Consider the following 27616-nt stretch of genomic DNA (forward strand, 5'->3'; position numbering starts at 1 on the left):
GAAGTCTCATCTAGTTCTTGGAAATCTATGTTATCAGTGATGTACGTGTGCCCATACAGTTGGATGAACAGTAGAAATCTAGTCACATCACACACATACATGCAAGACACATCACACACATGTATACATGTGTATATGTCTTATTGTTTAACATAGACTTAACATAGTCATAGGGCTCACTTTGTGAGGGCTAAGCTCACTTTGTGAATATCACCCATGTGGAATCCTTCACATGACACAACATCCTGTTTACCCTTTCATTTCGATAGTTGGATTCTTCCAGTAATTTGCACATTCTGTGTGGTGGGATCTTAGTGTATAGCATGTTACGATACAGAGTCCTGTCACTGGGTAGTCCTTTACATCTGTAATGTCGACCAATTAATCAGCTGACCACTCAAGCCAAAAATGCCCTTCACAACTGATCATTCAGCGAAAACCTTCCCAACTTTGTCAGCTGGAAAATTAAACATGACATTTCTACAGAGAATAAACATTTGGGGTATTTTCGGCAATTTCGTTATCTGATTTGTTGAGACAACATTCAGATGAATCTTTAAACCCTCTCCAAGTTTACTTCTGGAGGACATTTTTTTGTAAGATTGGCAGATTTCTGTCTCGGTCAGATGCCGGTCAATGACTCTCACTGTTTGGTTGCTAGTCAACTTTGGTACATCAGTTGAATTCCAGGAACTGATGCAATTAAGCGTCAGTGGCTATGAGCTTCAGAAAGTCCAAACCACATGATCTAAAAGTTGGTACCAAAATATTCTGTCATTTGCCTGTTTTTTAGTAGTTGTTTGTGCAGGTTGCGTTTGAGCAAAACTTTGCAGATATTGATGTAATATATTCATTAACCTAAGAAATCCCAAACTACAAATTGGTCCAATGATGAAGAGTGTTCGCCCAGAGAACGGAAGGTTGGGGGTTCGATCCCCTGCCGCGTCATACCAAAAGACATTAAAAGATGATACATGTTGTTACCCTGCCTGGCCCTCAGTATAAAGGGACTTAAACAAGATCGGCTTGGAGTCAGTATACTGTGTCTATGGTAAGTATCGTACTCATGTTAAAGTGTGGCCTGGTATCGCAGTGGGCTAGCACTATAAAATCAGCTTATTCCTGACTAGTACAAGCAGCAACACATGCACTTACGTCGCTATATGAGTGCAATAATCTTGAACGCTATGTTAAACCCCATTTCACCTCATCTTGCCAATCTACATGAACTATGTATATGTGCTTTTTGCATAATCTGATATTGGATGGCTGTAAGTAATTGCTGAGTTGATTAATTGTTAATTCAGTAGAATTAATTCAAGAAATAACAACAATGGGAATCACCAACATGAACTGTAAGATTCAGTTCCTCCGTGCCTTAATGTTCTAATATTCCAATATGATTGGTTTTATTGATCACTTTGGGCATGATACATGAGATGACAACTAAGTGTAATGACCATTTTCAGTCTTTCATCAGGACACTAACAGCACAGTAATCACATTGGTTACTGAAGTGCATTCTTATAGAATCTTAATACTGAAGAGAAACAAGCAGGAATTGCATTACCCAGACACAAATATTCCCCTTTGATACTAATCCCCCAATTTAACCAATCTGCTAAATGAGGTAGGGAGGGATGCAGGAGTGCTTCTAAGGATCTGTCGGCCTGGAACTTGTTAAGTATTGCTGAAGTGAGGCTCATTGTCAATGTATACTTGGAATAAGTGGATCGTGGCAACTTTGTGAACTGAGCTTCATGTACAACAATTCCAATTCATGTTAACCTAAATCTTGAGCTTCTAGCATCTTCTCTGTTCAGCCTTTGCTATGACAGGTTTGTAGTCATGGAAGGATTGGTGGAAGAATGGCCAAAATACCAGATGTCTCTGTTGGGAGCAATATGAAAAATCATCTTTTGCTTTTATTGAATCTATGACTGATTTATTGAAGGATGTGAATGGTGTTTGAATTGATGACTGGTACAGCCAGAAAAATAATGAGAGAAAAGGCATGTATTTCCGCTGCTCTACTGTGTTCTTTGTAAATTCTCCAGTTAGTCCTCAACCCAATAATGACTGTCAGTGTTGAATACTGGTGCACGTATGTACTTGGCCAAGTACTCCTTTCATCATGCACAGTTCGTCTTCCTATCATGTGCAGTTTGTCTTCCTATCATGTGCAGTTCGTCTCCCTATCATGCACAGTTCATCTTCCTATATGCTTATTTCGTCTTTCTATCATGAACAGTTCGTCTTCCTATCATGTGCAGTTTGTCTCACAGTGCCTTTTTTGTCAGCTTGTATCTTAAGTCAGTATATAATCTTATTGCGCACATATTGTTGACGGTGTAGAAATTTACACCAATCTTCTAATCCTGAAATACCAAGTACCTTAACCACAACTTTATCACTTTACTTTCGGTGTGGTTTTTATGGTCCATTTGTGAAAACATTTACTCATTACAAAGGTTGTCACACATTGAGGTTTATAGGAGCCTATTAATCAAATCTCAGCTCAGAATCTGCTCACCTTTACCAAATTGATTTTTGACATAATGTATATTCTAGTTTGGGACACAAACTTGATATTACACTGACTTATTTTACAAAATCTATTTGTTGGAAGACTAAATGTCTGGCTGATGTCAGTTTTGCTCCAAATGAACAGCTTTGCATACTGATTCAATATTATAAGGGTCTAAAGCTCCTCATTAGATGAAGGGTCCACTTAAAACTTTGTAAATTTAATTTCCCATTGTCATGAAACGTTCCACTTACAGGCGGGTGACAAGAAGGCACATGGAGGATTCCAATGATGTTATTGTAATGCAATTCCATATCCATATTTTGGCCAAAAGGAAATTTGATTTTCATATTATGGAATTCATATTATGATTAATGTCAAATATTTGTCGTAATGACGCCATTGGGTATGGCGACCTTCATATTTGCGTCTCAAGTTTTGACAAGTTAATCACAGATGCAAGTGTTTATCATGTGCAGATATCCATAACTGTCAGAAGTATCCTCAGTGATAGGGCTGTGAGAAGGAGGGCAGTTTCACAATTAGATCACAATGTTTAAGGATGATTGGACAAAATGTAGCAAGCAGTATTTAAAGAAGCTGGTTAATTTAGCAATTAATTTCTATCTGTGAGGGTTACTGTAACTCCGTGGTCTGGAAATGATCCTCATTAAGAAATAGATGAGCTGTCAAGAGTAGATCCATCGTTGATTTAGTATGGGACATGCGAAATTAAAGAGGTGAGAGTAGGTCAACCATGAATGTATTACTGTGGATAACATTTACATGAAATTGACGTGATATTAATGATGAGAAACAAGTGAAGACAATGTGCTCTCAAGACTGTAATTTGTTAAATGGTGCATGAAATATCCCCATCAAAATAGATGCATTTTATAACTGATTGGGATTCTGTGGGACCTTATGTCCATTATGTTAATGTTTTAAATTTTTTCATATGTATTTGCTACTCAAAACAAATTAGAGAACACCCAACAATTTGAAGGCAGTGTGTTAAAATACCCACCAGTCATTACACATTAACTATAATTTTATGAATAAATCAGGTGTACCTTAACTTCTTTTGAGCAGTATGATGCAGTCTAACTGAACATACTCTGGTCAGACAAACCAGAGTCTGATAGCCTGATCAAATGATCCAAGAACACTCCGTGACACAGAAACCTGGACTTCAGATAGGGACAGTGATGTGACTTAGTCAACATTGCATTCACACAGGTGTTTGTGGGGGGGGGGGGGGGGGGGATAGACTGCAAACTTGAAAGGAAACAAGAACTTATTAAGTTAGTGAGCAAAAGCACATAGCCAGAATGGGCTGCTGTATCGAGATACCACAAGGTGAACGTGCATATGAACTGCACATTTTGTGGTAAATTCACCTCTCAAACAGGGTATTGAAGGCTCTGCCCTTGATCAGGTATCAAGGGGAGTTGTACTGTTGAATTCAAAGAAAAAATGGTGCCAAGAATATCTAGCTCAATACAATGTACAGCACAGTCATCTTGAGTGTGGTTGTTTTTTATAAATCTAAATGATTTGTATCACCTGTTCAAAAGAAAAACATTTAATGAGCCAGATGCATGTGTTCCCTACAATGATGATTTTCTATTTAATGTTTTCTGAGATAGCATATTTTCATTTTTTAAAACTTCTTAAAGTTCAGTAAGAATGGACTTCAATAGATTTTGCATTTGTGGGCATATAAATGTAAAAACTTGTGGGAATACTAAGTAAATCCGCTATGCAGTTTATGCAAAGTGTGCAGGTTTTTTTAACATTTATGACTCCATTGACGCAAATATAGATAATTACTTGAACAATAATAATTTTACAGACTGCTTATTTAATCCTCAACACATAAAACACTGTTGGTGACAATACAAAGTCATTCAACACAATAATGTGATGGCCAATTGGATTGGCCAATTTTGGTTTGTTAATTTTTTTTTTTTGGGGGGGGTAATCACTTGCAATTTATTTATCTAGTAATAATGCAGTCCAACAAATATCCTTTTGTCACATCATTCTGTCTGTCTGTGGCACCAGGTGATGTATGAGGCCAAGTGTTGTCCCCATTTTGCATACAACTGTGATAAGGCCTGAGGGAGCCTAGGGGAGGACGTGCTGGTATCTATCTGATGCTTCCACCCTGCCCTGTCCCCTGTCAGAAGACAATTATCACCTGACCAGTAATTACAAAGGGCTCAGTTTGTGCTGATGGTGACAGTGATGGTAATGAAAGACTGATAAAAATAATTACATTTCCCTGTCCACTGATAATAGGGAAAGTATGGCTTTAGGACTTCCAGCTGAATGCCTTACTTTTGGATGTTTTGTCTGCTTTGTACTTTGTTTGGATGTGTACTGTTGGAGATTACATGAGGGAGGTCCATGGTTTGATAATAAAACATATTTTAATGATGTACTCTTAGTTGTGTCTATCTATTTAAGTGGTCTGAATGTTTAGTTGACCAAATGTTTGTCAATGTTTAGACATATGGATTACTGTCTAATCATTAAGTGGAGTTTAGTGTTATGAGACCTTAAATTGATATAACTAATATAAGACTCTTTTACAAAAACAGTGATTTTGACATTGGGTTTGGATCAAATATTGCATCCTATTTAACTAAATATTAAGAATAGTTTCATGGGATAAGAAAAAGTGTGTCATCATGATAGTTCAGTTGTATCTATGGTATCATGCACATACAGTTTACTGTCCATGTCAGAGTCTCTGTTCTCAATGACTGATTATATATAAACAATTAAAACCCCATCTATAATAATCATAAGATCCTCAAACACTGTACTCCGATTTTCATGCCTAAGAACCTCCTATAATATATTCTTATATCTTTTTATTTTAGTTGCTGCTCTTGCTGTTATTTAAAAGAAAACTTATAAGGGTAAAGTCTCTGGGTTTTTTTTGCATATGGACGATAGCATAAACAAAATATAATGACAGTCAGATAACAACAACTTAGACTTATTGTCAAATTATGGTGTTTATGATATATGAATCCATTCCCTGACAACTTATGTTTGTTTCAAGGCATCAATAGTGGTAATCTGATCATGGACGCTGTGAATAACAGTGAGTTTGTGCGATCTGGCGATCACTTAACAGAATTAACTGAAATTTTGAATAAAGTGAATATAAAATATTTGAACCATAAAGCTAGATATGCAATGAACACTTTTTATAACTAGGTAGTGTAATGAAAGGACTAAGTTACATACTTCAGCACAGATGTGTTGACACGATATTTTCAGTGTTATGTGCCAGCGGTAATGTCTTTGGTTTGGGGAAAAGAATGAAATCTCATTATCTTCATGTATAATGCACACCTCACTCTACACAGCTGTATTTCTTCGAATAAGTGTGTGCTTTGAATACAAGAAAAGGTTGTAAATCTCTGTGAGGGTATGTAATGCAGACATGTGTATTATTATTGCCTGAGTACTCCATCAAAGCTGAACATATTGCTTGAGTTTATGATAAGGGGTAAGGTTTACTAGGTTTACTAATCATTTGTCCCTGACTGAAGAATCTTTGGTGAAATGTGGATGAATATAAAAGCATTTGTCTTTGACTAGAGATGCTCTCAATGTTGTTGTATCATATTAACTACATGGAAGTAGTGCATCAGTCTATTATTCACCACCTGGAAGTAGTACATCTGTCTATTATTCAGCACATGGAAGTAGTGCATCTGTCTATTATTCACCACATGGAAGTAGTACATCTGTCTATTATTCACCACATAAAAAGTAGTGCATCTGTCTATTATTCACCACATGGAAGTAGTACATCTGTCTATTATTCACCACATGGAAGAAGTGCATCCGTCTTATTCACCACATGGAAGTAGTGCATCTGTCTATCATTCACCACATGGAAGTAGTGCATCTGTCTATTATTCACCACATGGAAGTAGTGCATCTGTCTATCATTCACCACATGGAAGTATTGCATCCATCTATTATTCACCACATGGAAGTTGTGCATCTGTCTTATTCACCACATGGAAGTAGAGCATCTGTCTATTATTCACCACATGGAAGTAGTGCATCTGTCTATTATTCACCACATGGAAGTAGTGCATCTGTCTATTATTCAGCACATGGAAGTAGTGCATCTGTCTATTATTCACCACATGGAAGTAGTGCATCTGTCTGTTATTAGCGAAGTATAATTGATTGCCATGACAAAGGACATTTACAATCAATCATAATTGTCTCATTTAGTCTGACAAGGAAGCTGTTTTGCAATCAACTTTTCAAGAGCAGCCACATCTTTGAGATCATCTCGGTTATGATCAATTATAGACAACTAACAGTGATTAAATTTTTAGAACAAGGGACAAAATTAATACACTTAAAACAGTACAAGTCATCTTCCATACAATGTCTCATTAATCTTCAGTGAAGGTTCATTATACTAACATGAAAAAAGTATTCATTGTATACTAAGAAATGGTTTGATTAGAAATCTTGCTGAAGTCTTGCTGAAGTCTACCATGGTGGACATATTTGATACCATCTGAAGCACGGAAAAACATCATTGTTTACAGAATAAGGTTTTGCAATTATATCTGCAGCTTTGGATATTTAATTGGAATAAATCAGCCATGATTAGGCCCAGAATGTGCTCAGTTATTTTTATCAAACATGGGCTACTTTGTTCGATTAATGGCAACAGACGTTGTCGTGGTAACCAAATACAACTGTTTATGATTAGAGCCTATGCTTTTGATAACAACCATTGGAGAAAAACACAACAGTTGATTATTTACCTGGACTTATTGATCCTTTGGGTTGGATCAGTCATTTTCATCTTCTTGTGATAACAGATTATCCTGTCTGTTATCAATCAGACTTGAGCCCCAGCCAGACGCAGAAACAATATTTGTGTAAAGTTATCTGATCACGACAACGCTTTTTCGTTTGTCTGTGAGGCTGGCACCACTCAAGGTATGACTAACTAATATTATTAATTACACCTAGTTTATGTGAAATATATTTATATTATAAAATATATTTGGTGTAACAACTTGAAGTAGTAGTATTTCTTCTTGTGGAATATTATATTCTCTTATGCTAAAATACTGCTTGTTAGATATCTCAATCCCTTCATTTATCCAAATGTATGTTTTCTAGTGGATAGGTGCATGTTGGACCAAGATGGCCATGATGATATGTTGAAAGGATAAATTGTATTTATTACCTTCCATATATCTGTCCATTTGTATATTTTATTTTATTTCATTGGGGAATATGATATGGTATTAATATTTGGTTCATATTTTATATAATTATTATAATTATAATTTATAACTTACTTTTTGTCAGTTTTGTTGGTGGTGCTTTGTTAAAATTACTCTTTGGAAATAGTTTCTGTAATGTTGGCCTTTTAAATATTCGACAGACAGAAAAGTAAATTCTTGTATGATAATATCTTGCTTCCGCCTCTTCTTTGTTCACCATGTTTACTTTTGTACATATAATCAGAACTCTCTTGTTGATAAACAATGTATCTTACACATGGTGAAAACATGTTTATTGTTATTGTGCTTTTAAGAGCAAATAGGTCTTTTGCAGCAAATCAGTACAAAGAGATCGCTCTGTCAGCCTCTACTGTTGGACAATTTCAAAGGAGATTAAGTTAGTGAGGACTTAGTTTTCCAGGGATGAAGCCAAGATTCTGCTAGCGCCCAAGATGGACTTGGATGATTTGTTTAGATGTCCCGTTCTTATTTAGGGTAACTAACAAGGAGGATGAGGAATTTAATCAGACACTCTGCAATATTATCTTCCCTGGACTGATCTATGTTCTTGAGGGAAACCTTGCAGCTAGCCAAGGAAAATAGACAATCAGTGAATGAGCTTAGAGCTCAAAGTGGCGTGCTTAAAAATTAGAGTGGACACGTTGGAGCTTTGTACTGCAGTCTCCAAGATAGCAGCTGCAGTTAGCCCAGAGCATGATGAGATTGCGTCTTCACATGTTAGCTTGATTAATTCTTGGAATGAAGTCCCCGATGACTTAAAGCGAAACATTTGCGTGTCCTGATCAAATCCAAGCAAGTGTTATTGTCTCGTTTGTATATGTGTGTCCATGCATTTCTGTTTCTTTGTGGTCTTGTCACATAATGTGTGAATAAATGTGTGTGACAGTGAATAGGCATGAAGGATGTTAGTGTGTGTGTACTGTCTGTATCTTTTGGGTTTATGCTGCTAAATTTGAAAGCAAGAGTGAGATTATGTTTCAGTGTGTCAAATCAACATCCACCTATAGCACATTTGTGGTTAGATGTTGATGCTATGGATGCTACAGTGTGTGCATGCGTCTGTGTGGATGCTACAGATTGTGTGTGTACATCTGTGTGGATGCTACAGATGATTATGTGTGCGTACATCTGTGTGGATGCTACAAATGGTGTGTATGTATACATCTGTGTGGATGCTACAGATGGTGTGTGGGTACATCTATGTGGGTGTGGATGCTACAGATGGGTGTGTATACATCTGTGTGGATGCTACAGATTGTGTGTATGTGTGTACATCTGTGTGGGTGTCGATGCTACAGATGGGTGTGTGTGTACATCTGTGTGGATGCCACAGATTGTGTGTGTGTATGTGTACATCTGTGTGGATGCTACAGATTGTGTGTGTGTGTGTATGTGTACATCTGTGTGGATGCTACAGATGGGTGTGTGTGTACATCTGTGTGGATGCTACAGATTGTGTGTGTATGTGTACATCTGTGTGGATGCTACAGATGGGTGTCTGTGTACATCTGTGTGGATGCTACAGATTGTGTGTGTGTGTGTGTACATCTGTGTGGGTGTCGATGCTACAGATGGTTGTGTGTGTGTACATCTGTGTGGGTGTGGATGCAACAGATGGGTGTCAGTACATCTGTATGGATGCCACAGATGGTGTGTGTACATCTGTGTGGATCCTACAGATGGTGTGTGTGTAAATCTGTGTGGGTGTGGATGCTACAGATGGTGTGTGTGTGTGCATCTGTGTGGATGCTACAGATGGTGTGTGTGTGTACATCTGTGTGGATGCTACAGATGGTGTGTGTGTGTACATCTGTGTGGATGCTACAGATGGTGGGTGTACATATGTGTGGATGCTACAGATGTTCATTGTGTGTGTGTACATCTGTGTGGATGCTGCAGATGGTGTGTGTGTGTGTGGTTGTGTGTGTATATCTGTGAATGCTTCAGATTGTGTGTGTGTGTGTGTGTACAGCTGTGTGAATGCTATAGATAGTGGTTGTGTGTGTGTACATCTGTCTGAATGCTACAGATGGTGGTCGTGTGTGTATATCTGTGAATGCTACAGATGGTGGTTGTGTGTGTATATCTGTGAATGCTACAGATTGGGTGTGTGTGTACCTCTTTGTGGGTGTGGATGCTACAGATGGTGTGTGTGTTCATCTGTGTGGATGCTACATGTGGTGTGTGTGTACACATCTGTGTGGATGATACAGATGGTGGTTGTGTGTGTGTACATCTGTGTGGATTCTACAGATGGTGGTTGTGTGTGTGTACACATCTGTGTGGGTGTGGATGCTACAGATGGTGTGTGTACATCTGTGTGGATGCTACATGTGTGTGTGTGTACATCTGTGTGGATGATACAGATGGTGGTTGTGTGTGTGTACATCTGTGTGGATGCTACAGATGGTTGTTGTGTGTGTGTACACATCTATGTGGGTGTTGATGCTACAGATGGTGTGTGTACATCTGTGTGGATGCTACATGTGGTGTGTGTGTGTACATCTGTGTGGATGCTACAGAAGGGTGTTGTGTGTCTGTACACATCTATGTGGGTGTGGATGCTACAGATGGTGTGTGTACATATGTGTGGATGCTACATGTGGTGTGTGTGTACATCTGTGTGGATGATACAGATGGTGGTTGTGTGTGTGTACATCTGTGTGGATGCTACAGATGATGGTTGTGTGTGTAGACATCTATGTGGGTGTGGATGCCACAGATGGTGTGTGTACATTTGTGTGGATGCTACAGATGGGTGTGTGTGTATATCTGTGTGGATGCTACAGATGGGTGTGTGTGTACATCTGTGTGGATGCTACAGATTGTGTGTGTACATCTGTGTGGATGCTACAGATGGGTGTGTGTGTACATCTGTGTGGATGCTACAGATGTTCATTGTGTGTGTACATCTGTGTGGGTGTGGATGCTACAGATGTTCGTTGTTTGTGCACATCTGTGTGGGTGTGGATGCTACAGATGTTTGTTGTGTGTATACATCTGTGTGGGTGTGGATGCTACAGATGTTTGTTGTGTGTATACATCTGTGTGGATGTGTATGCTACAGATGTTCGTTGTTTGTGTACAGCTGTGTGGGTGTGGATGCTACAGATGGGTGTGTGTGTACATATGTGTGGATGCTACAGATGGTGTGTGTGGGGATGCTACAGAAGGTGTGAGTGCTAGTGTGTGCGTACATCTGCAGAGATGCTACATATTGTTTGTGTATGTTGTTGTTTGTACATCTGTCCTGATACTACAGATAGTGTTTGTGTATGTGTACATCTGTCTTGATACTCTGTCTGTGTGTGTGTGTGTGTGTGTGTGTGTGTGTGTGTGTGTGTGTGTGTGTGTGTCCTTTGTGGATGCTACAGATTATGTGAAAGAATATCTGCAAGCACATGAGCACAGATGTTAACTAGTATCTATTGATATCCTTGGATACAGTAGCCATAGTAACTGAGCTCGGTCATTGTATCTAGGGTTTCTGTATTTCATTGCCAAAAAAACAGATATCAGATGGTTTTGAAACTCTTCACCACAGGAAACAAGATAGTTTTTTGTTTACACATGGCCTTCTATCTACTTGTAAAAAAATGTTTTTCAGTCAAAAACCCAATTATCAAGCTATAGAGGAAACAAAAATGTGTCAGAAGCACTCCAGATTGTAACAGTTAGAGAAATTATGATACAGTGCCCTTTCCTATAGAAAAACGTTGACAGGTTCAATCTGTTTTTAGAAATGGAATTGTGAAATGGAAAAATGCACTGCTTTGATGTGTCGAATCTGATGTCTCTACTCAGTGAGAACATTTCCCGTCATTCTAGAAACTGGTTTCAGCATGCCAATCTGTGTGGGTGGAAGTTTGAAGTGTCCCTTGCTTGATTTGACTTGTGGTGATGCACCTGATAGGAGCAATCACTACATTTAGGCACAATGCATCATGAATTGGTCGGGACTGCTTGCTGAGTCTAATTTCTGTGAACAGATCCTGAAATCCATATACAATCTGTCTGTCGTCTGATCATTATGCAATAACGAAATTGTCAGCTTAGGGTTGAATTGAAGACATAAAGAGGTGTCGGTCGTAATTTGTTTTGTAATTGGAATAAAAGTCCATTGTCATCTTGCTATTAAGGCAAGTGATTGATTTGTCATAAGTCAGTCAAGGAATGCTCTTCAAACCTTCTGAGGCAAATGATTGTCCTCTTGCATAGTCTCATATTAAACTTGATGTTAAGCTGCTGTTAAATGATGGTTTTTGTTTTCTGCTGACCTACTGACTCAGGCTGATAAATGAAACTGTTGATTGGATGGTCAAAATAGCTACCGTATATGTATAATATCAGAAAACATAAAAAAATGAATCTTTATGACCTTAAAGAAATCACTGTGAAATCACTGTTATTATTGTCCATTTTGTCGCACTCATTTTTATGTGATATTGGGAAGAAGCTTAACACACATTTAGTCCAAGTGAGTCAGCATACCCTGTTTTCGTGGATCTGTGCTCACACTATCAGCCACTGGTCTGCACAGTTGACCTGGCTTACTGAGTGTTTTGTCAATAACTTCACATCATGGATCAGTGCTCACACTATCACCCTTATATACATCTTGTCAAAAACAGCATAAAATCACACTGACTCTACCATTCATATGGAGATCCAGGGTTAGAATAACTCTTTCATTCACTCTGTCACTGTCCTACCTACCCATCAATTTTCTGTCACCTCTCCCTCAACCATCTTTACAATACCCTATTGCGCTCGCTCACTCACTCATTGTACTGATGTCAGGACCCACATGATCTATTCCAGCGCAAAGAAATACCATGTTCATGATAGCCAAAGTTATTGGGAAAACTTATTGGGAGAGACATCATGTATGTGATAGGGGTATCTCTGATTGTCAACCGCCTGCACTAGCTCCTTCTGGCTACTGATGGACAAATTTAGATGCAGGAAGGATTTGCTGCTTTGTTCACACTGCAGTTTTAAGTCTCTGTCTGAACATCCTCTTTGATCAGTGACAACTTTTCAGACAAAATTGATAGAAAATTACCACTATGACCATCTCTGCTGGATCTTTGTTTAAAGAGAGGCCTTAGTACCCTGGCTCCATGAAGGCCAGCCTCCAAACCATCGTTCTATCAAGCTCCACAATGGCACGCAAATTGCCAAAGCTAACTCCAAAGCAGGTCGAAATGCAACAGAGCGATTGTAATATGTGTAGACGAGCAATCTTTGGAAGGTTCCTGGCTAGTGGAGAGGGGCAAATCACTGCTGTTTTAAAATGCATTGGAGGAAGAGTTTCAGTGGTGTTTCAGGAGCCCCTTATGACCATACTGTCGACTGGTTTTCATTGGGGAAATACTCACTGCAGAAAGTGGTCGCCATGCTGTTTTGGGCTTAAGTGTCTTAAATAGAGATCTGAAGTTTAAGAAATATTAAAGGTGCATGAGGTTTTTGTTGTCTTTGGTTGTTAATGGAGCTTAATTGGACCTGTGTCACATGTGTGTCATTGTATAATTGAATATAGTTGGAGAAAGTCATTAAGAAGGATTTATGGATATTTATGGTCTCTTTGCGAGTTGCCTTGGTGTCGTGGGGTTTGCACATTGGTTTAGGCATGGTCATTAGATTTAGTAGTAAAAAGAAGTAAATCTTTGTGAGTTCATTTTTTCTTAACTTAAAACTCCACATTTACTTAAAAATGAATATGTGCGCATGCTGCATGTTCCAATGACATCAGATGAAATTGACATGTTATCTTTTTCAGTGGCAAACCCACCTGACAAGTCAAAAGATGACAGCAGTGTGGGGTCATCAACAGCTGCTGCCACAGCAGCAGCAACAGCTACAGCCAGGAATGGGCAGCTTTCACGTAAGTCACTGTTGCTATCTCCTTTCTCACAGGGGACACAAGTGGCACATTGGCCTAAGGCGCCATGGGTTGCATAGTGTGGTGCGCTATCTGCAACTATGAATTCAGATCCTAGGTTTGGCTAGATTATGATCCTCGGTTTGTCCGTACCATATGTGTGTGGTAAAAGTGTTCTGTTTTTGTCTCATTAAGCTGTCATGCAATGGTGTATTGAAATATACTGTTCACCTCACACATGTTTTCCATCATCTAAATATCAACCAGCAAAGATCCAACACTTTAAGACATCTGACTGAGTCAATACATGCATGGTGTCCATAATTAGGACGTATTCTGCAGAAATGCCATCCAATTGATTTAAACTTGAGTGTTACCAAATTAACTCAGCTTGTAATTGCAAGCTCCTCGCTACGATTATAAATCAAGTTTATTGCAAACGCCATCTGGTTAAGTCTCTTGACGTCACACTTGAGTTTGCGTAAATCAACCTAGAGTAGGAGATATTGTGATGTAGGGCACCAGGAGGTAAGAATATGATCCATATGCGTAGATTGTACGTCATTTTGGGCTCATTCATTGCGGGCATATCGGTCATATTCATAAATTTATGTATCTTTACAACAGACGGTTCCAAAGGGTTAATTAAGTGACACCATGTCCCCATCAACGGCCAAGTCAATGTCTGTTTGTCATTTTGGTATATTTATACATGAACCTGTCGTGATCGTGATGTCATTTTAAGTTGTCTCTTCATGAATAACATAAAGAAAATTCTTACAGTGTGAATTTCAATTGCCCTGTAAGTCTTAAATAATGTCATTCACTTTTTTGTAATTTTGTTTAAATCAAAAGATGGTCTTTGAGCTATGTAGAAAATCAGCATTTGTGTTGTGGCCAAGTGGTTAAAGTGTCTTGTCTCAAATCCCATGTTTTAATCCCCTCAATGGTACCATTAGCATGACTTTGATGCATTTTGGACTATGTAACAACCTCAACTGAAGATTTTTAAGGATTTTTTGTCAAATATGCAGAAGGTGTGGTCATAGGCCATACAGTTAGAGAACAAAACATTAAATATACAATTGAAATCTCACTGAACAGGACAGTAGTTTGTAAATGCTTATTGATGCTGGTTGATTTAAATTTATTTTATTTACAGACTTTAAGATGGTGTACTAGTCCTGTAGACTTCACTGGTTTCCTTCATGATAATATGACTGACCTCATTGTATTTTCTCAAATGATGATTTTAGTTTAACATTAAAAGAAATATTGTTTGCCCACAGGTTTGCCCTTATTACATGCTGGGATGGGATTTCACCAAAGTGGTAAATGTCCACAATCTGCATCACTGCAGGCTGACATATCATGATATAGCCTAAGTGATATACTGTTCAAAGTGGCCAGACTCACTCACTCACTTGCTGAAGGGATAGTTGGTGGACTGAATGTATTGTGTGTTTCAGGAACGGGATCTCTCACAGTGTTACGGAGAACCAACTCCCGGAAGACGGGGAGTAGCAGCAGCAGGGCTTCCAGTATCAGCATCGACAGCGTGGAGTCCTATGCCTCCATCGATGTTGGCGTGGATAAACTCCCAGGAGTTGATGCTCCCGAAGCCTCCCATGCGTGTTCAGTTAGGTAGGAGACAGAACTCTGCTACATTCCCTTCAACAGCTCTCTACAGTTATGTAAAGTTATGTCCCCTGTCAAGGTTACCCTGGATGTGAATTAAGCAATGTCCCTACTGTCATGGATCTCCAAATCTGCTAAAAAATATACATTAGGATGATATAATTGAAATAATTAGATAATTGTTTTAAATATTTTTCTTAATTTTCATATTTTAGATGGAGAGTTACTGATTACTCAGATACTATGTCATTCTATACATTTTGGACATAGCAAAGACCAAGATGATGATTTTGTTTTCTTAATGACGTTTAAGGGCTTATAATAATGACCATTGGTTTGTTACACATTGTACCTGATTGTGCAAAGTTACCCATGACTGTTGCTCCTACTGGCCCCATCTGGGTTGTCATGTGGCTACGATATTGCTGACTGGCACACAGCATGAGTTGTGTCCAGGTGACACTTGCACAAAGCAATCGCTGAGCTACTTAAGTCAATTTCTTTGTGTCGACGCAAGCCCTTGGTAGCTTGTTGTAAAATTACCCTTCTTGGAAGTGCCCTGCCCGCTCTTAATAATGGTTTAGTTTTTTTTGCCCAGTTATGAAACAACCTTCCAAAGTCAAATATTCTTTTTTGTGCACCAGATTCCAACTTCTCTTTATACGTCTCTTCATACATCGCTTCATCTTTTGAGCGGCAGGGGTACATATGGATCAATATCATGTTATTGATTTGAATCTTAATGAAAATGAAATAATTCATAAATTGATGCTCACTCCCTTCCCAGTCAGTTTATAAAGTCATGATAAAAAACATTCCTTATCTCATACAATGATAGAGTGGATCAATGCTCAGAATATCAACCACTGGTTTGTTTGTTTGTTGTGCAAATATCTCTTTTAGATGTTAATTGCCAATTTCAGTGTCAGTGAATATTTTGATGCATCAACATTTTTTTCAATTTTTTATTCCTTGCCATTGTTGGGTGATTGTTTGACTGTTATTTGAAGTATCATTGTTATGATAATTATCATTATTCTTGTTTACATCAGATTACGGCAACTTGTGCGGAGGTTAGAAAAAGATGATTTATCCAAAGAAGATTTAAAGAATAACTTGGAATATGCAGCGTCAGTGTTAGAATCCGTGTACATAGATGAGACGAGGTGAGAAATGTTTACATTATTGCAATACATTACCCAATTTGTGTTTATTTCATTACTATTGCATGGGAAATGTAAGTAAACATATCCAGTTAGCATAGATTGTTGTGTAACTTTTCATTTCAGAGTTTCAATTTTAGAATGTTGCAATAAGAAAATATTACATTTGGAAAATGACAAAAAAATGTGTAAATTAGAAAGGAATGAAAATCAAAAACAGTATTTTTAAAAGACTGATATCAATGCAACTAATTTCCAGCCTCAATCCATGTTAAATTGATGTAATATTATTTATCTTTATTATTATCTTTTTGCCTTGAAATCTTTAATAGTCTTGGTTTGATTTAACATTGCTTTCCCTTTTTCTGCCACCTTACATATGAATCAAACCAGCTGTTTTTAGAAAAACATCAACAAAAGGAATTATATAGTCAGTTTGAAGAAAATGTTAAGATAAATACTTATGAAGACCTTTGATCATAACAACCCATTATATTGAGATTAGGCTGTTGTTATGGCAACAACAGAAAGGCATCATGAATTATTTTGTGCTGTCATCACACCTTTTGATGATGTCATCAATGTGCACAAGTATAAGAGAGACTTCCTGTTTTGATGATGTCATCAATGTGCACAAGTATAAGAGAGACTTCCTGTTTTGATGATGTCATCAATGTGCACAAGTATAAGAGAGACTTCCTGTTTTGATGATGTCATCAATGTGCACAAGTATAAGAGAGACTTCCTGTTTTGATCAGGAGTCAAATGGTTATCTCTGAATAAGTTGAAATGTAGGCAAAATAAGATCATTCAGAATAATTATAGATGAACAAGACCTGTTACTATATATGCACCTGATCATGGGAACCCCAATATCTTGCACCCCAGTGATGAAAAAGGGCAAAAAGAGATAAAGGAGAAGAATTAGGGAAATAGGTTGTTCCAGGGTATGGTCCACTGGTACCATGGAGACATGCATAAACATGCTCTTTTTAGTAACAATCTCATATTCTTCATTTGGCAATTGTGTTTTCAGGCGATGCAGCCTCTATTCAACTCAGTAACTGTCCTTCTTTTCCCAGTATTCCAAAATAATCATGAAAGCCAAAGGGTCCTTGTCATGGGATCAAAACCCATGGACTCTAGACACACACCTCCCTCAATCACTGGTAAATATTATTGAATTAATGGATACATAACAGAAATCCTCAAGGAACCCTGGACTCCCCTCTATTTGTAGATCTGCATTCCTAAATGTCCTTTCAAGAACAAATAAAACCCTACGTTTGATCAGTTGTCTACCAATAGCTCTTATGGAATACTGCTATTATGGTCGTACATAATTTTACCTAGTTAGACTCGATGTCTGTGCCAAAAGCTTTTGAGTGTTCTAGTCAAAACTTCAATCTTGTCATCATTTTCAATAACTCTTTCTCATTGTATTTGGACTAGTGGCAGCTGATCTTGCTAGACTGAATAAATATTTACTAGTCTCAGTCTTCAGACTAGTGGCTAAAGTGGAAGACCAGGCTTCACAGTCTGCTGTCAACATTGTGTGTAGGGCTTGATCTTTGAATCTGTGCCATGTATGATATTGAGGCCTTGTTTCTATACACTTAGGGTTAACATCATACGATCTGAGTTTGAATCAGGTTCTTCAGACAACTCTTTAACTGTGTCCTAGGACTTGATATGACTTCCATTTGAAACAAATCTATATTCGCATGACTGATATGCTATTTGCAAAGTCCATTCTTATGATCCAGCTGATATGGTTTATTTAACCCTTACTCAAACACTGATCATCTCCTCTAATGCTAAAGCAGCATATAGTTTCTTTTGTCATTGTGAAACAGTTTGCATAAAAAATATGTCTTTTGGCTCGGAGAGGTCAAACAAAAAAAGTTGTTTCAGAACAGTAAAATACACTAAAATATGTTTAATTTCAAACTGACCTTTAGTTACAAATGTTAAATTATTGATTTATAGCAATGTCTTGTACCATCACTGTACCGTACAGTATCACGGTATCATTTCGGCCCCGGCACCGGTGCTCCAGTTCACTTAGTCTGGGGCTGCTTCTCCCCTATCATTAGGATTTTTTTCTTTTCATGATTTCAGCTTTTACATTTTATTACTCACATATTAATTTCTTTGAAAAGCAAATCAAGAATTCAAGATCTAGAAAATTGAGGTAACTGCTCCATGTGATAGTTTCTCCATCCCAAAATGAGAAGATTAGCTGAAGCTAAATGAGTCCCCACAAATAATTCACATTATCGTACCAAGAGGATCATTTGGTTAGAGATATGTCCAAAAGTTCAACGTCTTTTCAGCAATCTTTTGAAAAAAGCTTTTAGAAATCAAAGTAACATTCTGAAAGACACATGCTTTTAAAGGTCACAGACTCTATTTTCGGAGATATTTAGTGACTGTTTATGAGTCTGAACAAATGAAATTAGAAATATCTTGAAGAATATTCACCCACCTAGAAGGTATAATCAAGGATGTTGAACAGAGTGCCAAACAAGCTATGTGCTCTTTTGAGTATGACTAAAGCTCTTGCGGTATTTTAGATTTTGTCGATCGCATGAGATTGAGCCAATCTAATTAATTTGCGTCCTTTATCGAATGTTCGAGGCTCAACTACTGACCAGTGGTATCTGCTTTCGGCTCCAAACCTAATAACGGCTGTGCGATAGGAACAGCAAAGGGGTCGTGTCCCCTCCTCCGAATATTCTCATTAATGTGTGCAAGAATTTCCATGGCATGAGAGCATTCATAGATTCTGTGTATGTTGCATTCAAATGGACATCATGTAATTAATGGTGGCAGAAATCTCGCTCAACTTGGACTCCCAAGAGCCTCTGCACATGTTTGTCATAATTGAATGGCTTTATCGAACTGTTGGACAGGTTTTCCATCATTCACCCAACAACATTAGTGGAATAGGGATGGGGGTTGATGTATCAGATGCACCACAAGATCAAGTGGGACAATCATCGAGCTGAGCATAGTGTATGTGCAATATATGGTTACTGCACACAACATTCAGAACTCAGCAGGATTTTTGTTTGAAAAATAGTTTACATTTCAAATATCAAGGAAATTTATTTGATGTTAAGAAAGTTTCATATGTTTGATGTTAATATATGAATAATATTTTTTGTATTAAAAAAAATTCAAAATTATAATTAAATTTGATACTGATAAAAAAGATGGCTTTCAAATATTGTGTTGGTTCTCTCTAGAAGATTGTATTAGTTACCTAAACTGTACGGTGCCTAACGGAAATACAACTGAAGTCATGTATGGCATGACCATCATAAGATTCTGGCCATCGAGCCAGATTATATCAAACATCCCACTTATAGCCATGGAGATAACAAATACGCGTTAGTTTCCACCCTTGACAAACTCATCGACCTCGATTCTGTTGATTTTCCATTCCTCACGGTCGTGTGTCCAAACATATCCGTAGTTTAGTTAGGGAAAAGGTGAGGTCTTAATATCCTGTGATTTGCTGAAATGATCTGGAAGTGTGTATTCTAATTTCCTGAATCGTGTGGAGTCACGATTTGTCCATCCAAACAAATGACCATGCTGTGCTTATATCCAGAAGTCATGCTACAAACTGACCATTGTGAGCATTGCACAGTAGAATCAGATACTGGGATGTTGGCGGGAGAAATAGGTGCAGGAATATTTGGACTGGGATGTTCTGGTTGATGTTGAAAATGAACAAGGAGCAAACACAATATTAATGTCATTCTAGTTTTCAAATTTTATTTTACCTTAGGCCAGCTTTCAACTTAAATTTGTATTTTACATGTATCTTGATCCTTTTAGAAATTTTAGTTGTAGAAAACAAAATTGGTTGCCACAGAACAGTGTTTGAAATTAAGCAAGGTGTCTATGTCATATAGCCCCAGTGTTAAACACTGAAGATTTAGGGGGTCCCTAGATTCATATACCATAGAAGAATTCAAACACTGATGGGCAAATGGTTGAAGTTTAGCTAAGACAAGTAAAAATGACAATAAATTTCTAAACCTGCATAGTTTACTCATGTCAAGAACCAATCACAGATCTTTGGCAGTAGATTGAGCACAGGTGCCCCATATGTCTAAGGCTTTGAGTATAGAATACCTTTTTGTGGTTTTGAATCTCAAACAGCCCTGATAATGTTTCTTGGTTTGTCAGCACCATAACCATGCTCATGGGTTTCACCAAAGTGTAAAACGTCTAAGACCTGCATCACTTCTTCACTGTTTGCTGACATGCAATAGTAAAACTCAGTGTTGATCATATGGCATGATGGTCAAAGGGTCCCTAATGATTAAAGTTAAAAATTTAGGGGCTCCCGTGATTCCAATGCCATAGGACAGGGCCTCCAGGACACCAGGAGCCCCCTTCATTTGAACACTAACTGAAATATTGTTCAAAGGTTTGGCTCATCTTACTGTCTCACTCTTTGGTGGTCTCTGGGAACATAACATCAACCCACTTTACTGATGAATATTGATTCTGAACTGTGACATTGCCTTGATGTGTAGGCAACATAATCACCTTTGTGTGACTGTTGTATGTTTTATTGCTGATCATGCTTATAATTCAAAAGCTGTTGATAGGCAAATCTGGAGACTGACATTTCTGATATTGACTAGATAAATATGATCATAACTACCCTCAGATTATACAAAAGATGACATGAAAGACAACATATCTGTGACTGGGCTGCGTGATAAGCAAATGTTTTACATAGAACCAGCTGATTCAGAATAACATGATTATTGATATTCACCATCATTTAACATCTGGCATTGTGAGGATGGCTTCGTCTAGTTCAAAAGTGACATCCTCAGATTAAAATAGACAGTGCTTGCCTTCAGGAATACCAATATCTTGTCAAGTGCCGACAGATCACTATTTCAAATCTTCCTTTGAGAAATAGGTGACATCTTACATCCTGGATGCGTCTGGAGCAGGGTTGCATTATATACTAAAGTCATTGGGATATTTTTGTTCACTTATCAAGTCCGTAGTGTTAGTCTTGATTGCAACATACATATGTCTGTTTCAATCAGGGCGGACGGGTGGCCTAGTGTTTAAAGCATTCGCTCGTCACACCGAAGACCCCGGTTCGATTCCCGACATGGGTACAATGTGTGAAGCCCATTTCTGGTGTCCCCCGCCGTGATATTGCTGGAATATTGCTAAAAGCGGCGTAAAACCATACTCACTCACTCACTCACTATTTCAATCAACATTTCAAAATATATTAGAGTTAAGAACAATGGTTTTAATCATCTTATATGTAAATTCTGCTAAAGTTATTTGGGATATTCCTTAATTGTAAACTTGATTAAAAAGGAGTATTTTCAGTGTTGCAAAGTATTAACCACGTAGTAGATCAAGAGCTTTCTCAGATGTGAAAATTCTAGTTCTTTCACTCTACAAGTTTGGAATGTCCTGATTGCAGTAATTGTTGTTATTTGGGGATTGTTATTAAATGAACTGTTGGATTGTTATATCCCTGTATTGTGGCATATAATTGGAAATTAATTAATTCATGACATCAGTTTCATGTCATTTCCACATGACCGACATGGCTGTGAAGAGTTTCATAGAGTTTTTAAATGGTTCATTGCATGCTATTGATGAGGAAGCTTATAGCAGTCAGTCATTAGATTGACCCTTTTATAATGCAAAGAATAGCCTTTGTATTTTCTGATCAATTGTAGAACCTGCAAGCATTGTGTTGATAAGCAATAAGGAGTGCTAAGAACAGTGGACTAATGAGGTTTGGATTGGGTGTGGTCACAATATTTGCTCTCGCTGAATTTTCGTCAATGAGCCATGACAGCATCGATAGTTCTCATGTTGTCAACCATCGGTTTGCCTGGCCAAGAAATGATAAGGTTGCCATGATATAGCTCGAATATTGCTGACTGCGGTGTAAGAGACTGATGTTCTGGTTCAAGGGCTCTGTTTGTGCGTTGGGGGGGGGGGGGGCGTGGCGTGCATGTGTGCGTGTGTGCGTGCGTGCGTGCGTTGTTTAAATAATTTGTTCAAGAAAATACTGGGGAAAAAAATTGTTTGACATAAAATAAAAATTGCTGGAATAAAACATTGTTATGAAAATAAACAAAAATGTTTTGGCTCCTCTTCCTACCACACTATTTGTGTCCAGTTTGATGGTTAATGGCTGTTGTGTTTCAATTATTTCAAGGATGAGAATTCCTCTTATTTTTGTGTTTTGACATATGTCACCAGTGTAATGAAATATGAATATATATGAGGTGAATAATTACTTGATTTGATTTATCGCAGACCCGAGACCTTGGAGAGGTATGTTATGCCCGCACGTAGAACTGCACTTAGCCTGCGCTGTTAGAATCTACTGTTCACCGACCTTGAAACATCAGAGATTTTTTGACATACCAAGTTGTGAAATTGAATTTTGTAGCTCCTATTTTAATGATTATCCACAAAAATATTGTGATACAACTTAATATGTGTGTCATAAATCAGTTATTGATGTTAGAATATTTGTTGATAATTTAACTTCAGGAAAAATTAACCTGATGCTCCTTCATTGAAGCAATGATAAAGCAGTTATGGTTAAAGTTGTTGAATTTTATAAGGTTATTCTTTTTAGGAAATTGAAAATAAATCATGCCCCTGCATTAACCAATGTTGTTGCTTTGATCAAACTCAGAAAATGTTATTTAGTTCGATTTAGCAAAAAGGTGTTTTATTACGATTCTTTTTTTAAAACATAATACATTTGCACATTTCAAGTGCTAAAATACATATAGAAAGTAGATTTCATTGCAAAGATGTGTCATATTTTCTATTAAACAAGGTTTTTCTTTTAATAAAACAGTATACTGATTCTTCTCTGATGTTTCACTGTTACTAGGGTTTGTTATTAGCATGGTTTTGATATTTTGGTTGTAGATTTGTATATTTTTCATCATGCAAGTGTGACATCATTGTTGTCATATGAGAAACAAAGTCACCTTTACACCAACAACAACCATATGTGTGTCTGAAGCCTGGCAAGGATCTGTTCGATTTTTGTCCAATCTAAAAATAAAGAAACAAAGTCTGTTCTTTTAATTCATCCCATGTTTTCATCCCTGTTTGAAGACCCAATCTTTGATGTATGTTTTTCACCCTTGTGTATGTGTCAGTCCATGTCACCATGATTGATATGCAATTAACATCGTCAATTTCATGCCAATGTCACCATTAACAGCATAAACATAATTCCATTGTCCATGTCACCACGTTCTAGTGTGATTAGATATCATATTTTGAGATTTGTGATGGTTCTAGACCAGTGTTTGCTGCATGTGTAGAGAGATGTTGTGAGGGAGAGTTGTTGAATAAAATTTAGTGTTTGAATATATATATATATATATTTTGCTGATATCTCCATGCTGCACTTTGGTGATTCTTCACCTATTGAAAGATTGGATTGATGAGATTTTAGTTTTCAATATTATACGGTTCATAAAGGGGAGTAAAATTGACACGATTACTTGAAACACACACCCTTGTGTTAAATCATATTTTATACTGGGTTAAACGTATATATCAGTCTGTGCTATCAACTACACCCAATCTGTCACTTGACATCATATTTTGTAGACCTTAGTGTTAGTACATGGACTTTATTAGCAAATCTTTCTAGATTGGAAGATATTTTACTGGTCTGTCTTGGGACAAGTGGCTTAAGTCACAGACTTCTCAGTCTTTCAGTATGAACAAATTACAAGCAAAAAAGAAATTGAATTGGGAAGGATGTTTCATTTACTTGAAGACTTTTTGCTTTCCTATGACCCCTTTTTATGGCACATGAAAAACTTGCACACTGTCAAATTTCATAACCATTCTATTCCACAAAGTAAAGTCATTGGATCTGAAGTCTTAAACCACATAGTCTGAAAATAAATAGGATAAAAACAAACACTTAGGTGCAAGTTGACAGGTTCATTGAGTGTAAGTTGTTTACATGGCAAAGGTCAGTTTTGAGAGTTTTAAAGAGAATCCTGGATGTAACTTCTCACATTTAAAGTTCTGTGGTATTTAGCTATCAGTGCTATCATCCCATTCTGCCAACTAATCACACAAACCAGACCTAGCTAGACTTAATTAATGAATCACTGATTATATATTTAGAAGACATAATGGCTCAGTTAGCTGGTTTTTTTTTTGTTGAAATGGAATTTTAAAGTGGGTGTATATTGCCTCCTATGTGTTAGTCATTCTCTAACTGCTGTGAGGATTTAACCCATAACCCACACAACAGTGTGGCTACAATAACAACCTCTCTTGTTTCTTCAAAAATAACAAAATAGCTGACAAAGATTCTGTTCTTAGTTCCAAAATTGCAGTCTGAAATTGACTTGTTTCAAAAGGTTTAAAATATGTTAAAGGTTATTTAGTCATGAAGTAGAATGCCTGGCCTGAAGTCTGTGTCAAGTAAAGTTGCATGAGGACTAGTTGAATCTCCTGGTGGTAGACTTCTTTTCAGAAAGAGTTACCGGTACTTCAGTTTAAAACTGCCTTTTGGAACAGGACTTTCCATGGCATTGGTAAGGACAATCATAGTCCTGAATCTGTATTTCCTGATGGCATCACAAATGTGTTGTTAAATATGTTCAATAATCTTGATTTAGTTATGTTTTGACTTTCTAAAAAAGTTCTAATATCTTTTTGTAATGGAATTATCTTTAAGAAATCAAAACCTAGTGTATATTTGTAAAATTGTTGAATCTATAAATAAATATTTATTCACAACAATTGTTGTACACAATACAGAGATTAACTGATATGTTACTTTGGCTTTGATAGATGTTTTTAGGCAGATTCATAACTGATAAGGTCATGATTTGAAAGCAACATCAGTGTGAGAAACACATGATTTGATAATTTATATTGTTCTAAGTGGACAAGTGAGTATTTATTGTTGGCTCTTTTGGTTTGATATAAGACTGTTTAATCACGGTACCCTATCGCACTGGCCCCTGTTTCCACAAGCCCTTTAGTCACAGCAAGGTTCCATCACACTACAGTCACCCCCAGCCACCTTGCAGCTATTTAGGATTCTAACTATAAGATATTTTAAGTTTAATTGAACTTTCACTTACAGATACAAGCAGTTTCCTATTATTTTCATGTTTTTCTTACTAATCCTATTTTTACACCTGCTTAATAACAACATACATGCCAATTCAGTCAGTGAAACTGCAAATTGAGGGAAAAGAAACAAAACCATTAAAAGTTATGTCCCTTCAAAATGGTGTCTGTTTCTGTGCAAGTGATATGAATGGAAGTGCAAATCATGTGTTTCTCATATTTGTCTTTGACCTAGTGTCTGGTATACAGGCAATAATCCCTGTGTGTTTGTGATGGGTTAGTTGTGTCAAAGTGAAAACAGGGTGTTAGTTGACCATCTGGTTACCATGGTGATAATTGTCTCCACTATATGTTCACAACCTTCATGGAACTATAAACAATGATATGCATCAAACTACATGAAGGTTTCTGCTTGCACTTGATGGAGGAAATCAACATGGAAATATCATATTTGATGCATGTTTTTAACAAGAAATCCTATATATATCTTGTTAAAAACATATGCATGGCTGTATTTTAAGTTCTTCATTCTGTGGTGATTTTTCTATTCACAGCAAAAAACAACCAGCCACAGTTCGGTAATTTTAAAATATATTAAACACATTTTGCAAAAGAACTAATACCACTTTTGTTTGTTACAACCACAGTTTTCTTGCAGGGATACATCTATCTCCAACACAACTCTCCAACTGGTCAAACTGTACTTCAAATGTTCAAATCTTAGTTCTCTCATATTATTCCGTGACAAATTTAATTCAAATTCTGTCATGTATAGTTATTATGTTTTAAGAAAATATAAAAAAAATTCATGTATTGTAATGAAAATAAGTTTTTAAACAAAAAAATTAATTGTATCTTTCTGAAATTGGAAGGGATCATCTTGGGAGGCCCACTACAGGGCCAGTTCACCTAAACATGACATCCGTTGAAATGTTGAACAGTTTGTGTGTCAGTTAAAAGAAAAATTGGGGGTCAGAGCAAGGTCTTCTTGCTTTTGAGAAGTGATCTTTGAGAGTGTGTAGTCGGATTTAAGTGGTCTGAGGAATTGAAAGCATCGGTAATTATAATTTGTGGCAAAGAGTATTTTTTTAAGACCTTATTTCCATTTTTGCGAGGACAGAGAAATGATAAGCTAGGATTTGCTAATAAGATAGGCAGAGACAATATAGAGCTTGCAACCCTCAAAATATATAGTATACTAAATATCCAACATTGCCTGTGTTGTCACAGTTGGGATGTCCTGTGAGATAGCTGTATCCCCTCCATAGCTCAACTGCAACACTATAGCTTGTATGCAATGTACTACTGACTTATATATACATCAGCTATTGTGACTGACACTCATACATTTCAGTTTTGACAGCTAGTATATGCTTTTTTCATAACTCAGTGCTTGAATTTGAAAACTCATATAACTTTAACTTTTAACAACACTTTGACTGGCTTTATTTGTATTTGTGCTAACTCACTGGTACAATAAGATGATGCTAGGTATCATTGAACACAAGGGGAATAGTGTAATTGTTAAAGTGTGGGAAATCTAGGGCTGATCAGTACCCATTGTTTGAATGAGGTAACTGAGTGGGTATTGAGTGATTGCAATGGCTGGCAAGTGTGGTGAGTACTGGTTGGGTTCCCATCCTGGAAGACCAGATATTATGACCTGGTTCATTTAGTAGATTGGTGGTCAAACAACTAGGCCTCTCTACTTTTAATTTCACAGTTTAAAAAAGAATGGTAGGATCATTTGTCAACACAAATTCAAACTTGATACTTCAAAAACTAATTTCTTTCAATTGATCGTTACAAAAATTGGTTGGATGCCGTAAAGAACACATGAATTGACTTTTAGGAATGACATAGTTACTTCCTTTCCTACACTGATCTGCTTTGCAGGTTGTTTTCATTACTGAAATTAATTAACAGACTGGAAGACAAAAGA

At 37.2% G+C, this 27616-nt stretch overlaps 1 protein-coding gene across 9 annotated transcripts in view; it reads left to right on the top strand.

Moving 5' to 3' along the window:
- LOC139463782 (dual specificity calcium/calmodulin-dependent 3',5'-cyclic nucleotide phosphodiesterase 1A-like) overlaps positions 1-27616 on the top strand; it is a 497801-nt gene that overhangs the window by 450493 nt on the left and 19692 nt on the right. For 6 of the 9 annotated variants that reach the window (XM_071245091.1, XM_071245089.1, XM_071245082.1 and 3 more), the window contains 5 exons: positions 13622-13726; positions 15193-15367; positions 16414-16527; positions 22858-22875; positions 26229-26252. In XM_071245091.1, coding sequence (XP_071101192.1) covers positions 13622-13726; positions 15193-15367; positions 16414-16527; positions 22858-22875; positions 26229-26252 — 436 coding nt within the window. The remainder of the gene's footprint in view (positions 1-13621; positions 13727-15192; positions 15368-16413; positions 16528-22857; positions 22876-26228; positions 26253-27616) is intronic. The other 3 variants (XM_071245083.1, XM_071245087.1, XM_071245088.1) reach the window with 2 other exon arrangements.

This window comes from Haliotis cracherodii, unplaced genomic scaffold (assembly GCF_022045235.1).
Source record: "Haliotis cracherodii isolate W230 unplaced genomic scaffold, xgHalCrac1.p SCAF_16, whole genome shotgun sequence".
Classification (NCBI taxonomy): Eukaryota; Metazoa; Mollusca; class Gastropoda; order Lepetellida; family Haliotidae; genus Haliotis; species Haliotis cracherodii.